This window comes from Hemitrygon akajei, chromosome 7, assembly GCF_048418815.1.
Source record: "Hemitrygon akajei chromosome 7, sHemAka1.3, whole genome shotgun sequence".
In the NCBI taxonomy this organism is placed as follows: Eukaryota; Metazoa; Chordata; class Chondrichthyes; order Myliobatiformes; family Dasyatidae; genus Hemitrygon; species Hemitrygon akajei.
Window position 1 is genome coordinate 114,813,253 of NC_133130.1, and position 21,157 is coordinate 114,834,409.

A 21,157-nucleotide genomic window follows, 5' to 3' on the forward strand; every position below is an offset into this window, starting at 1 on the left:
GTCTGAAAGCACGTACCTGTACTACCAGGCTCAAGGACAGCCCTTACCCTGCTGTATCAGACTACACGATTGATCTCGCTTCCTACTGTACTTCACTGCGACCTTGCACCTCACGGTCGAGCTGCACTGCACTCTCTCCGTAACTGTAACACTTTATTCTGCATGCTGTTAGTATTTTCCCTTGTGACACCTCAATGTACTGACACGATGAAATGTTCTGTGTGGATAGCAAACAAAACCGTGTCTCACTGTATCTTGGAGTTCAATTCAATAATGACACGTGCCACGGTGCAGCGAGAAGGGTTTGTTTGCACGTCATCCAGACAGACCCATTCTGTCCCAGACAGACCCATCCTGTCCCAGACAGACCCATGCCATCCCAGACAGACCCATCCTGTCCCGGACAGACCCATGCCATCCCAGACAGACCCATGCCATCCCAGACAGACCCATCCTGTCCCGGACAGACCCATGCCATCCCAGACAGACCCATGTCATCCAGACAGACCCATCCTGTCCCAGACAGACCCATCCTGTCCCAGACAGACCCATGCCATCCCAGACAGACCCATCCTGTCCCAGACAGACCCATGCCATCCCAGACAGACCCATGCCATCCCAGACAGACCCATGTCATCCAGACAGACCCATTCTGTCCCAGACAGACCCATCCTGTCCCAGACAGACCCATGCCATCCCAGACAGACCCATCCTGTCCCGGACAGACCCATACATCCCAGACAGACCCATGCCATCCCAGACAGACCATGCCATCCCAGACAGACCATGCATCCCAGACAGACCCATACCATCCAGACAGACCCATGCCGTCCCAGACAGACCCATGCCGTCCCAGACAGATGATGGCATCCCTGACAGATCATGCCGAGCCAGACAGACCCGTGCCAAGCCAGACAGACCCGTGCCGAGCCGGACAGACCCATGCATCCCAGACAGATGATGGTATCCCAGACAGATCATACCATCCCAGACAGACCCATGCTGTCCCAGACAGACCCGTGCCAAGCCGGACAGACCCATGCCATCCCAGACAGACCCATGCATCCCAGACAGATGATGGCATCCCAGACAGATCATGCCATCCCAGACAGACCCATGCATCCCAGACAGATGGGTATCACAGACAGACCCATCCATTCCAGACAGACCCATGCCGTCCCGGACAGACCCATGCATCCCAGACAGACCCATCCTGTCCCAGACAGATGGTGGTATCCCAGACAGATCATACCATCCCAGACAGACCCATGCATCCCAGACAGACCCATCCTGTCCCAGACAGATGGTGGTATCCCAGACAGATCATACCATCCCAGACAGACCCATCCATTCCAGACAGACCCATCCTGTCCCAGACTGATGGTGGCATCCCAGACAGATCATGCCATCCTGGACGGACCCATCCATTCCAGACAGACCCATCCCGTCCCAGACAGATGATGGCATCCGAGACAGTTCATACCATCCCAGACAGACCCATCCATTCCAGACAGACCCATCCCGTTCCAGACAGATGATGGTATCCCAGACAGATCATACCATCCCAGACAGATGGGTATCCCAGACAGACCCATCCATTCCTGACAGACCCATCCCGTTCCAGACAGATGATGGTATCCCAGACAGATCATACCATCCCAGACAGACCCATCCATTCCAGACAGACCCATCCCATCCCAGACAGATGATGGCATCCCAGACAGATCATGCCTTCCTGGACAGACCCATGCTGTATATGAGTACATCGAAAGTTATGGAGAATGTAGTGTCGTATTGCAGTGACAGAGAAGGTGCGGTGCAGGTAGACAAGTAAAGGGCAAGGGTCACGCTGATATGCAATACAAGGTTTTCACCGTACCTCAGAACAGGTGACAATAACAAACCAATTTACTAATTCCAAATCATGATATATATTTTTCTCCTCTGCTATAGGAAAGATGTCATTAAGATGGTGCAGAGAAGATTCAGAAGGATATTACTGCGATTGGAGGGACTGAGTTATCAGGAGAGTCCCAGTCTGGGTAGACTGGGAATTATTCTCCTGCAGTGATGGAGACTGAGGGGTGGGGGTACGGTGGATGGTACGGTGCAGGGCAGTCTGTAGCTAGAGGACTGAAGCTTCTGCTGAGGGGGAAAGCTTTAAGAGTCCTGAGGAGAAATTTGTGGGTATATGGAATTGACTACCAGAGGAGGCTGTAGGCATTACAGCTCAGTACAGGCCCTTCATCCCACAATGTCGTGCTGACCTTTTAACCAACTCAAAGATCAGTCTAACCCTTCTCTCCCACAAAGCCCTCCATTTTTCTATCATCGATGTGCCCATCTGGGAGTCTCTTAAATGTATTTGCCTCTACCACCACCCCAGCAACTCGTCCAATTCACTTACACTCTGTGTAAAAAAACCTACCTCTGACAGCCCCCTCCCCATACTTCCCTCCAAAGACATCAAAATGATGCCCTCCGGCATTAGCTAGTACCACCTTGGGGAAAGTCTCAATCTCGATCACAACATTTGGACAAGTACCTGGATAGAAAATGTTTAGATGGATATGAGCCCAATGCAGGGAAAGCTCGGATGGCTACCTGTGGACGAGCTGGGATGGAGGGCTGTCTCCACGTTCTGTGACTGTGACATAGAATTGGTTTGGACAGATATCGGACAAACATAGGCTGATTGGACCAGCTCGGATGGGTTGGGCAGAGGGGACTTCCCACACTTTATATAAGTCCATGACATTTAGACAGGAACGCCTTTTGGATGGATTTGGGCAACACTAGACCAACAGGACTAGCTTGGGTAGACACTTCGTCTGGTATAGGTGAGTCATGCCAAAAAGCCTTTTCCATAAGGCCTTGAGAGCATAAGATTATAAGAGATAGGAGCAGAATTAGGTCAATTGGCCCATCGCGTCTGTGTAAGTCTATGAATTTGTAATGTTATAAAAGCAGTCTATTCTGGATCTGGCTCCTGGTTTTATCAATGACAGTCCATTCCTTGCCTCCAGGTTACAGTCACTCCTGCTTTTACGGGTAACCCTCTACATTTGAATTCATGTTCCTGGTGTTCCTGGTTCGGTGAAACTCCCTCTCCCTCCCTTTCTGTCTTGCTCGTGAGGGTTGTGTGTAGTTTACTCTCGGTCCTCGTGTGACTTTAGTTTCTGTTCAACAGTGAATATGTCGGAGAAGACTGTGGATTGTATCCAAATGGAAAGTTGGAATGGCCTGATTTATTTTTAAAAAGATACAAATTTTTCTTTTTGTTAACTCACTGCAGCAAGTGAGAGGGGAGAATAAGTTTTTAAGAGGATGCCTTTTTACAAGCGGGTCGTGGAGCCCCGGCTGGTGTCCAGGCTGAGGACCGAAGACCCTGGCGGAGAGGAGGAAGAGGGGGACGAGCAGGACGGAGATGGGCTGCCGAAGAGGATAAAGAGGCGGAGTAGCCGGAGGAAGCTCCCGGGTTCCCTGCAGCCCAGTCGCAACAGCAGGAGGCGACCCTTCCTCTTCCAGACCTTGCAGGACGTGTCCGGCTACACTCTGGTCTCCCTGCTCCGGCAGCTGGCCGATCTCAGCCGCCTGGCCAGCGGCATCTTCCAGGAGCTGGAGTCGGAGGCGAGTTCGCTGAGCGCCCGCTGCAGCCTGCTCTACAGCCGGTCCCGGAGCCTGCAGCAACGCTCCCTCCGCCTCGACGCCAAGAAGGTCGCCGTCCGTAAGTAATCGTTTAAAAAATGCGTTCAAACACGAGAGTTATGGTGCTGTTGTTCAATACTTGAGATGTCAAGGAAGTTCCTACATTCGCGGCCAACGTCTTATGAAAGTTTACGACTAAATATATTTCATGTTTTAAGTTAAATCAACTTTGTTACTTAATTGCATATTTATGTAATTTCGTGGATCTACTACTGAGCTGCAACAGTTTAGTTTATTTGCACCCAAACACGCAATCAACGAGACATTTGTAGGATAACTTTCACGATATTTATTTGGAAATTTGCTTTGGATCAGTTCCCCTTGGAGTACGATTTGAGCTGCGCGTTTGTCTTTTAAATCGAGCCTCTGAGAGTCTGGGGTGTCATCAAGACGGTTTGTGCTGGAGATTTGGACGAGATAGACGTTGCAATTTTAATCTGGCTTTTTGGAGGCGGTACGAGTACAACCTGCGTCTGCAACGGTGCGAAACTTGTTTTTAACTAATAGGAGGATGCGCTTCATAAAGGAATTCCTGTTAAAGGAGAGAATTGTAATTCAGTGTTTGTTTTTCCTTTTCGGTCTACATTCATTGTAGTAGGTCTATATTTATGCTACTAAATAATATATAATTTTGGATGTTTTGTCCCCATGTTCAAAGAAGGAATTTGCATTGTCTTTACGTGTTTTGTTTTGTAAATGTTTAACCCCTTCAGTCAATGTGCTTGGTGTGGTGAAAATGTGCTGGAATAGCATCGTTCTAACTGTAGGTCTTGCCTTGTTATTGTCACATGCAGTGAAAAGCTTTTGTCCTGCGGCCATCCAGATAACTCACCGTGTACACATTTACATGGAGCTGTTAAACAGAATGCATTGTTGGACAGATGAATGCTGAATATTGTGGTCAGTTCTGGTCACCTCCATGTAGGTAGGATGTGGAAGCTTTGGAGAGGGTGCAGAGGAGGTTTACCAGGATGCTGCCTGGATTAGAGAGGAGGGGTTGAGGGAGCTAGGATTTTCCCTTCAGAGGAAAGGGGGATGAGAGGTGACTTGATAGAGATGTACAAGTTTATTTAGTTTGGGTGTATTGTTTATAGAGAGATACAGCGTGGTATAGGCCTTTCGAGCCATGCTCATCAGCAATCCCTGATTTAACCCTAGCCCGATCACAGGACGACTTACCGTGAGCTGCTAACCTCTACGTCTGTGGGAGGAAACCGGAGCACCGGGAGGAAACCCAGCAGACATTGATTGGATAGCCAGAGACTTTTTCCCAGGATGGAAATGGAGAATACTAGGGACATGATTTTAAGGTGATTGAAGAAATGTTCGCGGGTGGGGGAATGTCAGATTGTTTTACATGGGGGGGGGGCATCAGTAATGCACTGCACGTTAGAAATATTTAACAGGCCCTTAGAAAGACAAGTGGATTACTATGTAGGAGGGAAGGGTTTGTTTGATCTTGGAACAGGTTGAAAGGTTAGCACAACGTTGTATGTTGTACAGTAACATACCGTGCTGTACCATTGGCCAGGAGTATCCGCCTGTGATGTAACTAGTAACTGAGATGATCGTGAACAAGCTCTGCTTGTGCAGTTCGGATGCCTGCCTTCATTAGTGAGGACACTGAGTGGGAAATGGTGAGGCTGTACTCTGAGGACTGTATTTACGAATCTCCACACTCCGTTGCAGGAAGGGTGTGGAGGCTTTGGAAAGGGCTCGCGAGAGGTGCATCAGGATGCTGCCTAGATTAGGGGGTATGAGTATTTGGGTTGTGTTGGAGACTGAGGGGAGACCTGCAGGCTTTATAAAATTGAGCAAGACCTAGATAGGGCAGATATTCAAATCTTTTTCCAGAGATTTCAACTATTAGGGAACATTTAAGGTGAGAGAGGGAAAGCTTAAAGAAATGTGCTGGTAAATGTTATTGGTTGCCTGGAATGGGCTGCCAGGGTGATGGTGAAGCAGGGATGGGAGTGACGTCAGACAGACGTGAATACGGAGGTGAAGCGGGGACGGGAGTGACGTCAGACAGACGTGAATACGGAGGTGAAGCGGGGACGGGAGTGACGTCAGACAGACGTGAATACGGAGGTGAAGCGGGGACGGGAGTGACGTCAGACAGACGTGAATACGGAGGTGAAGCGGGGACGGGAGTGACGTCAGACAGACGTGAATACGGAGGTGAAGCGGGGACGGGAGTGACGTCAGACAGACGTGAATACGGAGGTGAAGCGGGGACGGGAGTGACGTCAGACAGACGTGAATATGGAGGAATGTGGATCACGGGCAGGCAGAAAAGTTTTAGTTTAATTCCTGACATTGTGGGTTGAAGGCCTGTTCCTGTACTGTACTATTCTGTGTAAATGAGAGGCAAAAGTCTTGCATTGCCTGAAGGTGATATGACACTTAGTTTGAATGTTTTGCTGTACATCTGATGCATAAATGTACTGTGAGATTAAATCAGCAGGGATTGTGCTGGGGACAGTCTGTAAGTGTCACCACACATTCCAGTGCCAATGTAGCATGCCCACAATGTTCAGCAGAGCAACACACAACCAACATACAACAGACTCCTTCCTAACCTCCCCCCCCCCAACCCACTGAAGCTCATCCTTGGTATCCCCAGCGATCGCGAACCTTTGTCCTCTGTGGCTGCTGACCGACTTCCATGTTCAGGAATCGCTGCCCTTCGACTGCACGGCACTCGCACCTCACGCCTCATCTGACCTCCGACCCTGCCCCATCTCCGTCCCTAAACACTAACCTGTCCCCTCATCCAAGGCCATCCCAACAACCTAGAGAAAGAAATCTCGGCCACAATGACAATGGAGGCGGCAGCTCAGCGCCAACTTGACAGCAAAACTGTGTGTGATGATACAGTACTGCTGTTTACACTTCTGTCCCTCGGGGTGGTATGGTAGTGATGTGAGGTGTCGAGGAATACTTCTCAAACAATGTAAGGCCATAAGGGTGCATGGGGAGGGGAGGGGGGAGAAGTATCTCATCCTAGGGCAATGTTTAAATGCGTGTTGTGAATAGAGATGAAGAGAAAGAATTGTTTTGGTGTAAGTGTTTACAGAAGGCTTGGAAAATTCCAAGAGCACCTGTCACCGCGATTCCCCACCTGGGAATGTTGTGTTGTGCAGAGAGGATCTGAATTCTAAACCTTGGTCGATCAGGACTGCAGTATCTGATCATAAACTCAAGGGATTCTGCAGACGCTGGAAATCCAGTGTAACACACACACAAAATCAAAGTCTGAAGTGTATTTATTATCAAAGGATGTATACTATCCAGCTTTAAGATTCGTCTCCTTCGAGGCCGCCACAAAGCAAAGAAACCCATAGAAACCAGTCAAAAGGAAGACTGCCAGAGGCACCGAATGTGTTGGAAAAATCAAATCTTGCAAACAGTAAAAGTAAGCAAAATAACACAATAGCACTGGGAACTGGAGTTGATGAAAGTGAGTCCACAGCCACGAAGCCGATCCAGGGGCCTGATAGTTCCAGGCCGCAGCCTCACTTCAGAGCAGAGACGAGTAAACCTCACGGATCCGGCAGGGAGCTGAACCACCTGCCCCAACACTCTGACCTTTTCGATCTGGCCTGGCACTTAAATTGTCCAAACCTCTGGTCTTTCCTCATCATCGTGGCCCCACCACCTCAATTCGGCCCGTACCGGACCTTTCCAGTCCTTGGGTCTTTCCTCACTCTTGGGGCCCAGGTCCAGACCCTCTGCCTCGCCTCGGATCTGCCACATGGATACACTCCGGCCTGCTCTGGCAGTGGCCAAACGTTGGCTTGTTCCTCGCTCTGGGACTTGGGTCCAGGTGCCACTGCCCTGTTTCGGCCTGTACACACCATTTCACAATTCATTCCACACCAAAAAAATGACAGGTCATACAGGCAGTTCAACAGCTCAGCTCCGAAAGGGAAGTTTCAGGCTATTGATTACAGTGATTGTTTACCAGAAAAGGTGTGATTAATGCAGTAAATTTTTTGTTTTGTTTTCCACCAGCAAGTCGGTGTTATGCTTCACCAACACCATCTTAACCCAAAATGCGGGAGGATGATGAATGGGCAGGACTGATGGAGGGTTTTGGCTGAAAATGTAGACTCCTTTTGCCTTTCCGTAGATGCTACCTGACCTGCTGAGTTCCTCCAGCGCTTTTATTGTTGTTCCTTTCTGCAGCTTGTAGCACATCGGACGGGAACCTTGTCGTCTCTGTAGCAGTTTTGTCTGCTTCTCACGAGGCCGAGTTGCTAGCTGGACACACAACCCAGCACAGCCGGAATCGAACCCGGGACTCGTGCGTGTGCGTGTGTGTGATCAGAATCAGGTTTAATATCACTGCCATATATCACGAAATTTGGGGAAAAAGCTGTTTCTGAATCACTGTGTGTGTGCCTTCAGGCTTTTGTACCTCTTCCCTGATGGTGCAAATGAGAACTTGGGTGATGAGGGTCCTACATGATGGGTTCCTCCTTTTGAAAATGTCTGCTGTGCTGGGGCAGAGTTAGACTTCCATCACAGTGGAAGTTGGTCAGTGGAGATCTTTAGATAGATAGATAGATAGATAGATACTTTATTCATCCCCATGGGGAAATTCAACATTTTTTCCAATGTCCCATACACTTGTTGTAGCAAAAACTCCTTACATACAATACTTAACTCAGTAATAATATGATATGCATCTAAATCACTAACTCAAAAAGCATTAATAATAGCTTTAAAAAAAAAAAAGTTCTTAAGTCCTGGCAGTTGAATTGTAAAGCCTAATGGCATTGGGGAGTATTGACCTCTTCATCCTGTCTGAGGAGCATTGCATCGACAGTAACCTGTCGCTGAAACTGCTTCTCTGTCTCTGGATGGTGCTATGTAGAGGATGTTCAGGGTTTTCCATAATTGACCGTAGCCTACTCAGCGCCCTTCGCTCAGCTACCGATGTTAAACTCTCCAGTACTTTGCCCACGACAGAGCCCGCCTTCCTTATCAGCTTATTAAGACGTGAGGCGTCCTTCTTCTTAATGCTTCCTCCCCAACACGCCACCACAAAGAAGAGGGCGCTCTCAACAACTGACCTATAGAACATCATCCTTTATTCCTTGTATGGTGGGAGAATGATACTTGTACAAGTGCTTAAAATTGAGGGACGTACGTATGGTGGATGGCAACAGTCTTTTCCTCAGTAGGGGAATCCGAAACTTGGAGACGTGTTTAGGGTGAGGGAGAAAGATTTAAGAGACCCCAGAGGGAACTTTTACACCCATGGGTGGTGAGTAAGTGAAACCACTGCCAGAGGAAGTGGTTGTGGCACGGACCACCGCAGTATCATTTAAGCACGGACCACCGCAGTATCATTTAAGCAGCTCCTGGACAGGTACATGAGGGGTGCAGCTTGGAGGGATGTAGGAAATTCAGATTAATTATATGGAAGTAGCTGGCACAGACGAGATGGGTCAAAGGGCCTGTGTCTGTGTTGTATTGCTGTGTGATTATGGTAATTATCAAAGAGCTAGGCAGCACGGGAGCGTAACGGTTAGCAGCATGCTTTACAGCGACAGGGTTCGATCCCCACCGCTGTCTGTAAGGAGTTTGTACGTTGTGTGTGCTTAGTCCAGGGTGCTGTCCTTTCCTCCTATTCCAAAGTTGTACGGTTAGTGTTTGTGAGCTCTGTTGGCACTGGAAGCCAATCTGCCCAGCACAATCCTCGCTGATTTGATTTGACGCAAACTACACATTTCACTATCTTGGTGTGCAAGTAAAGCAAATCTTTTTCATTGTAAAATTTGTTTTTAATCAAGGTGGTGGAAGTACCTCAGTAATAAATGGAAAAACAATTGCAGAACTCCCTGGGTGCGGTAAGAATTTTACCAGCTATAGGGAGGGAGGAGTTTAACACCGAGAGATGTCTGCCCTACCCAAAGACTAATGTTTTGGGCCAGGAATGTTATTTCCTGATGTTTGCTGTGCTATAGGATGCTGGATTCTAGAATTTCCTTTTACAATTGTTCTGTGAAATGAGAGCCAATGCGAAATGGTTTCCTGGGAATAGAACAGCAAAAAATGTGTGTTAGAATCCGGCTGCATAGAAAGAAACCATCTTTCCCATGTGCCTGAATCTGCTCTGACTATTGCCTCCCCACCTTCACTAGCATCCACAAGAGGTGCGGCCTCATCCATCGTCAGAGGTTATTCATTCATGTATTCACTGAGATGGAATATGGAACAGGCCCTTCTGGCCCCTCGAACCACACTGCCCAGCCATCTCCTGTTTTAATCCTAGCATAATCAATCACAGGACAATTTACAATGACCAATTAACCTACCAACTGAAATCCCCACCGTCTGGACCATGCCAGTATCTCTCAGCTCCCGCAGGGCAGGAGGTACAGAAGCCTGAAGTCCCACATCACCAGGTTCAGGAACAACTACTTCCCTTGAGCCTTGCTTGAACCGGCCAGCACACTACAACGCCATGACCACTTTGCACTGAAATAGACATTTTGTTTACTCTAGGTATCTTATTTCTTATTAATAAGTAATACATTGATTTTCCTGTGAGTGCTGTCTCTCTGGTACTCTGTGCCTACGATCCTGCTGCAAGACGGCTTTTCATTGTACCTGAGCTCGTGTGCTTGTGCATCTGACAAACGTGGCTGAAACTTAATCGGTTCAATTAGTTTTGAGTATTCCTTGCTCGTAAGAGGTGAGGACAAATACTACTTGAAAACCTCTGTTTTAACTATGGGGGTGGAGAGTTACTGATTGATTCAGGTTAAATTAATTTCTCATGTATGTACACCAGTGAAATGTGTCTTTTGACACAACTTAAAGATGTGCTTGGGGACAGACCTACAAGTGTCACTACACATTCTGGCGTCTACGTAGCACATCCACAGAACGCCACAACAATAGCAAGGCAAATCGCTTCCCCTCCCTCCCACCCACTCGCGCGCACAGACATGTCTCTAACCCCAGGACTGGCCACCCGTTGGCCTTCATTCCACAGAATGAGAATTGGATTTAATATCACTGGCATATGTAACCCTCGGGTTCGGCCAGCACGCGTTCGTCTAGGGGAAGAGAGCCTCTGGTCCCACCAAACTGAGAAATCCGGTTTGTGTGGTTGCTGCATGATGTGCCGAGGTACAATCCGGACCTCAAAAGATCAGACCGTACACCAAATGCAATTAAACGAGTGAACTTTGTAACTCTTAATTTGACTATAGGGTCAGTAAAGAAAAAGGGCCATGTTAATGAAACAGTCTAACATGCACGTTGGAGATCACTGAATCGTCCATCAATCACCTCCGAGTGTCGCTGACCCTCAGACTCTCGCTCCAAGTCCACCCCGTCCAGCGGTCTACCAACTCTCTCCCCTTGCGTCTCGCCGACAGAAGACCGCGAAATCCCTTCTCTCAGACCCACGAGAAAGAACAGCATGCCCTCTCATTGGGTGGCACACATTCCAAAGCTCCGTTATCTCTAGTCACAACACAAACGTTGCTGCTACAGAGAAACCATTACATTAGCAGTGAAACCTTACAGAGAAACCATTACATTAACAGTGAAACCTTACAGAGAGACCATTACATTAACAGTGAAACCTTACAGAGAGACCATTACATTAACAGTGAAACCTTACAGAGAGACCATTACATTAGCAGTGAAACCTTACAGAGAAACCATTACATAGCAGTGAAACCTTACAGCAAGTTTCACACATGTTGTGCAATGTGTTGCTTGCAGCAGCAGTAAAAGCCATACATAATGAAAACTAAGTTACAGTGAGAAATGCTGTGGATTCTGATTAATTGGGACATATCGAGACCGGTACGTTTTGGCCCAATTAAGTGGCTGCCCCAATTAACCAACATTTCATGGAAATAATTGAATTGACTTTATTACTTACATCCTTCATATACATGAGTAAAAATCTTTGTTAGGTCTCCGTCTAAATGTGCAATGTGCAGTTTATAGTAATTTACAATAAATAGTATGTACAACAGGACAGTCAATATAACATAGAAATACAGTTATATCAGGGTGAATTAATCAGTCTGATGGCCTGGTGGAAGAAGCTGTCCCGGAGCCTGTTGGTCCTGGCTTTTATGCTGCAGTACCGTTTCCCGGATGGTAGCAGCGGGAACAGTTTGTGGTTGGGGTGACTCAGGTCCCCAATGATCCTTTGGGCCCTTTTTATGCACCTGTCTTTGTAAATGTCCTGAATCATGGGAAGTTCACATCTACAGATGTGCTGGGCTGTCTGCACCAGTCTCTGCAGAGTCCTGCGATTGAGGGAGGTACAGTTCCCATACCAGGCAGTGATGCAGCCAGTCAGGAAGCTCTCAAATGTGCCCCTGTAGAAAAGATATTTGTAAAAAATGGCAAACTGCCAGTTAACTGGGTAACAAATAATGTATTCAAATGAAATACTGAGCAAATTAAAGACCTACCAAAGCTACTGGTGGTTGTCTGTTGTGACAACGATGATGGGAAACCCGTACAGGAAGTGTTTCTGAACTGGAACAGTCATTGCACTAGGGGAGTCTCACTCCTTGGACCTCAGAACACTGGGTCCATTGGGACGAGTAGACGTCGCAACTCTGATCTTCCTTGGTTGTAGTGGATGACCACGACTACTTCTGTGCCTTGCCGTGCCCTTCGCTGTCCCTGGAGTGTTCAGAGCAGCCTTCCTGGCCACTGGGTCTCATCCACCCAGTCCGCCCGAGCTGGCTTCACATGCTCGGATAGGCATGTCCGTTTCACCAGGGCCTGAGGCGGATAGGCATGTCCCTGTGTCACCAGGGCCTGAGGCGGATAGGCATGTCCGTTTCACCAGGGCCTGAGGTGGATAGGAATGTCTGTCTCACCAGGGCCTGAGGCGGACAGGTGTGTCCGTTTCACCAGGGCCTGAGGCGGACAGGTGTGTCCGTTTCACCAGGGCCTGAGGCGGACAGGTGTGTCCGTCTCACCAGGGCCTGAGGCGGACAGGCGTGTCCCTGTGTCACCAGGGTCTGAGGCGGACAGGCGTGACCCTGTGTCACCAGGGCCTGAGGCGGACAGGCGTGTCCGTCTCACCAGGGCCTGAGGCGGGTAGGCGTGTCCGTTTCACCAGGGCCTGAGGCGGGTAGGCGTGTCCGTTTCACCAGGGCCTGAGGCGGATAGGCATGTCCCTGTGTCACCAGGGCCTGAGGCGGATAGGCATGTCCGTTTCACCAGGGCCTGAGGTGGATAGGAATGTCTGTCTCACCAGGGCCTGAGGCGGACAGGTGTGTCCGTTTCACCAGGGCCTGAGGCGGACAGGTGTGTCCGTTTCACCAGGGCCTGAGGCGGACAGGTGTGTCCGTTTCACCAGGGCCTGAGGCGGACAGGTGTGTCCGTCTCACCAGGGCCTGAGGCGGACAGGCGTGTCCCTGTGTCACCAGGGCCTGAGGCGGACAGGCGTGACCCTGTGTCACCAGGGCCTGAGGCGGACAGGCGTGTCCGTCTCACCAGGGCCTGAGGCGGGTAGGCGTGTCCGTTTCACCAGGGCCTGAGGCGGGTAGGCGTGTCCGTTTCACCAGGGCCTGAGGCGGATAGGCGTGTCCGTTTCACCAGGGCCTGAGGCGGACAGTCGTGTCCCTGTCTCACCAGGGCCTGAGGCGGACAGTCGTGTCCCTGTCTCACCAGGGCCTGAGGCGGACAGTCGTGTCCCTGTCTCACCAGGGCCTGAGGCGGACAGTCGTGTCCCTGTCTCACCAGGGCCTGAGGTGGACAGGCGTGTCCCTGTCTCACCAGGGCCTGAGGCGGATAGGCGTGTCCGTTTCACCAGGGCCTGAGGCGGATAGGCGTGTCCCTGTGTCACCAGGGCCTGAGGCAGACAGGCGTGTCCCTGTCTCACCAGGGCCTGAGGCGGATAGGCGTGTCCGTTTCACCAGGGCCTGAGGCGGATAGGCGTGTCCGTTTCACCAGGGCCTGAGGCGGACAGGCGTGTCCGTTTCACCAGGGCCTGAGGCGGATAGGCGTGTCCCTGTGTCACCAGGGCCTGAGGCGGATAGGCGTGTCCCTGTCTCACCAGGGCCTGAGGCGGATAGGCGTGTCCGTTTCACCAGGGCCTGAGGAGGATAGGCGTGTCCCTGTGTCACCAGGGCCTGAGGCGGATAGGCGTGTCCCTGTGTCACCAGGGCCTGAGGCGGATAGGCGTGTCCCTGTGTCACCAGGGCCTGAGGCGGATAGGCGTGTCCCTGTGTCACCAGGGCCTGAGGCGGATAGGCGTGTCCCTGTGTCACCAGGGCCTGAGGCGGATAGGCGTGTCCCTGTGTCACCAGGGCCTGAGGCGGATAGGCGTGTCCCTGTGTCACCAGGGCCTGAGGCGGACAGGCGTGTCCGTTTCACCAGGGCCTGAGGCGGATAGGCGTGTCCCTGTCTCACCAGGGCCTGAGGCGGATAGGCGTGTCCCTGTCTCACCAGGGCCTGAGGCGGACAGGCGTGTCCCTGTCTCACCAGGGCCTGAGGCGGACAGGCGTGTCCCTGTCTCACCAGGGCCTGAGGCGGACAGGCGTGTCCCTGTCTCACCAGGGCCTGAGGCGGACAGGCGTGTCCCTGTCTCACCAGGGCCTGAGGCGGACAGGCGTGTCCCTGTCTCACCAGGGCCTGAGGCGGACAGGCGTGTCCCTGTCTCACCAGGGCCTGAGGCGGATAGGCGTGTCCCTGTCTCACCAGGGCCTGAGGCGGACAGGCGTGTCCCTGTCTCACCAGGGCCTGAGGCGGACAGGCGTGTCCCTGTCTCACCAGGGCCTGAGGCGGACAGGCGTGTCCCTGTCTCACCAGGGCCTGAGGCGGATAGGCGAGTCCCTGTATCACCAGGGCCTGAGGCGGATAGGCGAGTCCCTGTATCACCAGGGCCTGAGGCGGATAGGCGTGTCCCTGTATCACCAGGGCCTGAGGCGGATAGGCGTGTCCCTGTATCACCAGGGCCTGAGGCGGACAGGCGTGTCCCTGTCTCACCAGGGCCTGAGGCGGACAGGCGTGTCCGTCTCACCAGGGCCTGAGGCGGACAGGCGTGTCCGTCTCACCAGGGCCTGAGGCGGACAGGCGTGTCCGTCTCACCAGGGCCTGAGGCGGACAGGCGTGTCCGTCTCACCAGGGCCTGAGGCGGATAGGCGTGACCCTGTGTCACCAGGGCCTGAGGCGGATAGGCGTGTCCCTGTGTCACCAGGGCCTGAGGCGGTTAGGCGTGTCCGTTTCTCCAGGGCCTGAGGCGGATAGGCGTGTCCGTTTCACCAGGGCCTGAGGCGGATAGGCGTGTCCCTGTCTCACCAGGGCCTGAGGCGGATAGGCGTGTCCCTGTCTCACCAGGGCCTGAGGCGGATAGGCGTGTCCCTGTCTCACCAGGGCCTGAGGCGGATAGGCGTGTCCCTGTGTCACCAGGGCCTGAGGCGGATAGGCGTGTCCGTTTCACCAGGGCCTGAGGCGGATAGGCGTGTCCCTGTGTCACCAGGGCCTGAGGCGGATAGGCGTGTCCGTTTCTCCAGGGCCTGAGGCGGATAGGCGTGTCCCTGTGTCACCAGGGCCTGAGGCGGATAGGCGTGTCCGTTTCACCAGGGCCTGAGGCGGATAGGCGTGTCCCTGTGTCACCAGGGCCTGAGGCGGATAGGCGTGTCCGTTTCACCAGGGCCTGAGGCGGATAGGCGTGTCCCTGTGTCACCAGGGCCTGAGGCGGATAGGCGTGTCCCTGTGTCACCAGGGCCTGAGGCGGATAGGCGTGTCCCTGTCTCACCAGGGCCTGAGGCGGATAGGCGTGTCCCTGTCTCACCAGGGCCTGAGGCGGATAGGCGTGTCCCTGTCTCACCAGGGCCTGAGGCGGATAGGCGTGTCCGTTTCACCAGGGCCTGAGGCGGATAGGCGTGTCCCTGTGTCACCAGGGCCTGAGGCGGATAGGCGTGTCCGTTTCACCAGGGCCTGAGGCGGATAGGCGTGACCCTGTGTCACCAGGGCCTGAGGCGGATAGGCGTGTCCGTTTCACCAGGGCCTGAGGCGGATAGGCGTGTCCCTGTGTCACCAGGGCCTGAGGCGGATAGGCGTGTCCCTCTCACCAGGGCCCGAGGCGGGTAGGCGTGTCCATGTCTCACCAGGGCCCGAGGCGGATAGGCGTGTCCCTGTCTCACCAGGGCCTGAGGCGGATAGGCGTGTCCCTGTCTCACCAGGGCCTGAGGCAGGTAGGCGTGTCCCTGTCTCACCAGGGCCTGAGGCGGATAGGCGTGTCCCTGTCTCACCAGGGCCTGAGGCGGATAGGCGTGTCCCTGTCTCACCAGGGCCTGAGGCCCACCAGCTGTCCTCAGCTGGTTTAGCCCGCCTGTCGAAGCAGTGTGCTAAGGTGTGGCTGCTGTCACATGCAAACAGCGGCTTGGAGCTGCAGGTGAGAACTGAGTGTCCAGTGGAGACCAAAGGGTAACATTCAAGATGATAGCGGATACCATCAGATTCTTTGTAGTTCTCGCCTTGTTGAAGTCGTGAAGTTGATTCATTTTCACTCCAGGCTGTTTCTGGCATCTCCAAGCCTGAATGTTTGAACCCATGGTGAGCAAAACAGTTCTGAATTGTCTTGCTGCTTATTTCTTGCCAACTATCAGCGACAAAAATCACTGTGTTTTGAACACAAATGCATGCAATTGACATTTCTTTTAAAAAGTATGTGCCCTAAACGTGGTACAGTGTCTGGGGCCACACAGTGTGCATGAGTTTGACACTCATTAGAAAAAGTTTGGCAACAGTCTTCTGTCCCAGTTAAGTGCCATATTGTTTCAAATGAAGGGAATCTCACCTATTTTCTCGATTAGTTTTTGTTGTCCGAAATAAATGGCTGCCCTGATTAACAGATAGCCCACTTAACCAGAATCCACTGTATATTAAAAAAATTAAATAGTACAAAAAAAGAGCAAAAAAAAAGTGAAGTAGTGTACATGGGTTCATTATCCATTCAGAAATGTGATGGTGGAGGGGAAGAAGCTGGTTCTTAAAAGTTGAGTGTGTGTCTTCAGGCCCTTGTACCATAGTGATGAGAAGGCCCGGACTCCCAGATTCGCGTCGGGTTCCATCGTGCTGAAATGCTCCTTGTGTCCAGATGGTGCAGGGGTGCAGCAGTGATCCAGGATCGGTGTGCTGCCCTAGAGATGTTGCGAATTCTCTCGTTTCCTCACGGCCATTGCAAGTATACCTGTGTGTAGGTGGGTGGTAGGAGAGTCGGGGAAGTTGCTGGGCATGTGTGAGAGAATGATGGCTTGGCACTACAGTGCTAGCGCTCAAAAGGGCAGGTTCAATTCCCGCTGCTGTCTGTAGGGAGTTTGTATGTTCTCCCTGTGACTGCGTGTGTTTCCTCCCACTGTCCAGGTTAGGGTTAGTAAGTTGTGAGCATGCTATATTGGTGCCGGAGGCACGGGGGCACCTGCAGGCCCCAGCACATCCTCATTCCATGTTGGTTGATGATGCAAATGACGCATTTCACTGTACGTTTTGATGTGCATGTGACAAATAAAGCTCACCTTTTGGAACTTTTCTTTGAATATAGAGAAGTGAGAAAAAGGACTTACTTTATTCATTCAAGGATGTGGGCGTCACAAGCTGAGGCAGTGCTTAATTGCCCGTCCCCTAGTTGTCCTTGAGAAGGTGGTGGGCTGCTGTCCCTGAGGTGTGGATACCCACAGTGCCGAGCAAGAGTGACAAAATGGCCGATACGAGAGGGATCCCTTGACGGTGATTGGAGGAGAGAATTGGTGGGGAGGGAAGGTCAGAGGTTAAGTTTTTGTTTACACAGAGTGGTGGGTGCTGGAAGAGTCAGATACATTAAAGTTATTTAAGAGACTCTCAGACAGGCACACGGATTGTAGAAAAATAGAGGACCACGTGGACGGGAAGGGCTAGATTGGTCTCGGAGTAGGTTAAAAGGTCGGCACATCATCATCGGCCGAAGGGCCTGTAGTGTTCTGAATGATCAGGAAACGCTCTAATATCACTGGTGTGTGCCGTGAAGCCTGTAGTTTCATGGCTGCAGTATATTGCAGTACAAAATAGGGAATAAAAACCTATCAGTTACAACAAGGCTGCTGTCGCAACAGGAATAGCTCTGATCCCCCTCAGAGCTGTGCAGTAAGAGTCGCCACTCATCAGCACCAGAATTTATTATCAAAGCGTGTGTGCGTGTGAATATATATAGAAGCGCAGCACGCCCACGATGTTGAGCGGAAGAACAGCAACCACATCAAGACAAACCCCTTTCCAACACACTCTCCCACACACTCTCACTGTCCTCAGGCCACCACAACATCAACGCAAACCCCTTCCCTCCCTCCCTCTCATCCACCCACTCTCTCACACACACACACACACACATGGACAAGTTCTCCAACCCCAGAGCAGGCCGCATCCAGGACTTCAGCCACATGAGACAGGGAGGGGAAACAAACTTTAAAGAAAGTTTTTTGTCCACACGTTCTGGTGGTGCAGAAGGCAGGCATTGAGAAGGAATTGGACCCGGAGCCTGCATTTGGCAAGAGTTACCCTGTAATTTTCCTTGCAACATCAAAAGCAGCGAGTGGATCACTTTTCACCTGTTCAGGAAGCCACTCCGCTTGTTTTACAATTGAAAGAATTGCTGGCAAAGGATTGCTTGCCTGTGTCTGGGACAACATTAGGAAGTGGAATCTGAAGATCATAAACCACTATGGGGCCTTTGTGAAAGGGTAGCTTATCTCAAGGTTATCGTTTGTGTTTGTATCAGATCAGCCGGAGATTAGAAGGCCCACTGTTTGGTCTAGGTGACTGGGATGATCAGCAGGAGAGACAGAGAAGTGTTTGATTTCCCACTTGTGTTTGAAGTGCCTCTGTCTGCGCTGACTCGTCCGAGAGTCTTCAGTGAGCTTCTCGCCTGTGCCGATCACAGCGGAGACCCAGGCAGGCTCTTCAGAGGGTCTTCAATCAGACAGATGAAAGCTTCCTCACGGTGCATACCATGACCAAAAGTTCTTCCTTCGTTAAATCTCTGTTGTACGTAGTCACAGTGTGCTACATTACACAAAGAGGCCAATTGGCCGATCGCATTCAGGCTGTCCTGACATTCTCCGCAGTCCCATCTAACTGCATGCATCTGGACTGCAGACAATTGTACCAGCACATGCTTGGCTTCTATTGAGCTTAATGCAAACAACTTACTTCAACGGCACCCCGACGTCCGTGTTTAGATGTTGTTGTCATTATGTACCGTGTCACCCCGACGCCCGTGTTTGGATGTTGTTGTCGTTATGTACCGTGTCACCCCGACGCCTGTGTTTGGATGTTGTGGTTATGTACTGTGTCACCCCGACGCCCGTGTTTAGATGTTGTTGTCATTATGTACCGTGTCACCCCGACGTCCGTGTTTAGATGTTGTTGTCGTTATGTACAGTGTCACCCCGACGCCGGTGTTTAGATGTTGTGGTTATGTACCGTGTCACCCCGACGCCTGTGTTTAGATTTTGTGGTTATGTAGTGTGTCACCCCGACGCCCGTGTTTGGATGTTGTGGTTATGTAGTGTGTCACCCCGACGCCCGTGTTTGGATGTTGTGTTTATGTAGTGTGTCACCCCGACACCGGTGTTTGGATGTTGTGGTTATGTACCGTGTCACCCCGACGCCCGTTTTTAGATGTTGTGTTTATGTACCGTGTCACCCCGACGCCCGTTTTTAGATGTTGTGGTTATGTAGTGTGTCACCCCGACACCGGTGTTTAGATGTTGTGGTTATGTAGTGTGTCACCCCGACGCCTGTGTTTAGATGTTGTGGTTATGTAGTGTGTCACCCCGACACCGGTGTTTGGATGTTGTGGTTATGTAGTGTGTCACCCCGACACCGGTGTTTGGATGTTGTGGTTATGTAGTGTGTCACCCCGACGCCTGTGTTTAGATGTTGTGGTTATGTACCGTGTCACCCCGACGCCTGTGTTTAGATTTTGTGGTTATGTAGTGTGTCACCCCGACACCGGTGTTTGGATGTTGTGGTTATGTACCGTGACACCCCGACACCGGTGTTTGGATGTTGTGGTTATGTACCGTGTCACCCCGACACCGGTGTTTGGATGTTGTGGTTATGTACCGTGTCACCCCGACACCGGTGTTTGGATGTTGTGGTTATGTACCGTGTCACCCCGACACCGGTGTTTGGATGTTGTGGTTATGTACCGTGTCACCCCGACACCGGTGTTTGGATGTTGTGGTTATGTACCGTGTCACCCCGACACCGGTGTTTGGATGTTGTGGTTATGTAGTGTGTCACCCCGACGCCCGTGTTTGGATGTTGTGTTTATGTAGTGTGTCACCCCGACACCGGTGTTTGGATGTTGTGGTTATGTACCGTGTCAACCCGACACCGGTGTTTGGATGTTGTTGTCGTTATGTACCGTGTCACCCCGACGCCTGTGTTTAGATGTTGTGGTTATGTACCGTGTCACCCCGACACCGGTGTTTAGATGTTGTCGTTATGTACCGTGTCACCCCGACGCCTGTGTTTAGATGTTGTGGTTATGTACCGTGTCACCCCGACACCGGTGTTTGGATGTTGTGGTTATGTACCGTGTCACCCCGACACCGGTGTTTGGATGTTGTGGTTATGTACTGTGTCACCCCGACACCGGTGTTTGGATGTTGTGGTTATGTAGTGTGTCACCCCGACGCCCGTGTTTGGATGTTGTGTTTATGTAGTGTGTCACCCCGACGCCGGTGTTTGGATGTTGTGGTTATGTACTGTGTCACCCCGACGCCCGTGTTTAGATGTTGTCGTTATGTACCGTGTCACCCCGACACCGGTGTTTGGATGTTGTGTTTATGTAGTGTGTCACCCCGACGCCGGTGTTTGGATGTTGTGGTTATGTACTGTGTCACCCCGACGCCCGTGTTTAGATGTTGTCGTTATGTACCGTGTCACCCCGACACCGGTGTTTGGATGTTGTGGTTATGTACCGTGTCACCCCGACGCCCGTGTTTAGATGTTGTGGTTATGTACTGTGTCACCCCGACGCCCGTGTTTAGATGTTGTCGTTATGTACCGTGTCACCCCGACACCGGTGTTTGGATGTTGTGTTTATGTACCGTGTCACCCCGACACCGGTGTTTGGATGTTGTGGTTATGTAGTGTGTCACCCCGACGGCCGTGTTTAGATGTTGTCGTTATGTACCGTGTCACCCCGACACCGGTGTTTGGATGTTGTGTTTATGTACCGTGTCACCCCGACGCCGGTGTTTGGATGTTGTGGTTATGTACTGTGTCACCCCGACGCCCGTGTTTAGATGTTGTCGTTATGTACCGTGTCACCCCGACACCGGTGTTTGGATGTTGTGGTTATGTACTGTGTCACCCCGACGCCCGTGTTTAGATGTTGTCGTTATGTACCGTGTCACCCCGACGCCCGTGTTTGGATGTTGTGGTTATGTACTGT

General features: G+C 51.4%; 1 protein-coding gene across 1 annotated transcript in view; it reads left to right on the forward strand.

The window, feature by feature from the left end:
• The first annotated feature begins 3,105 nt into the window (after positions 1 to 3,105).
• The window catches only part of LOC140730848 (NHS-like protein 1), a 436,201-nt gene continuing 418,149 nt past the window's right edge, over positions 3,106 to 21,157 (forward strand). The window contains exon 1 of the mRNA XM_073051802.1: positions 3,106 to 3,727. Coding sequence (XP_072907903.1) covers positions 3,328 to 3,727 — 400 coding nt within the window. The 5' untranslated portion in view covers positions 3,106 to 3,327. The remainder of the gene's footprint in view (positions 3,728 to 21,157) is intronic.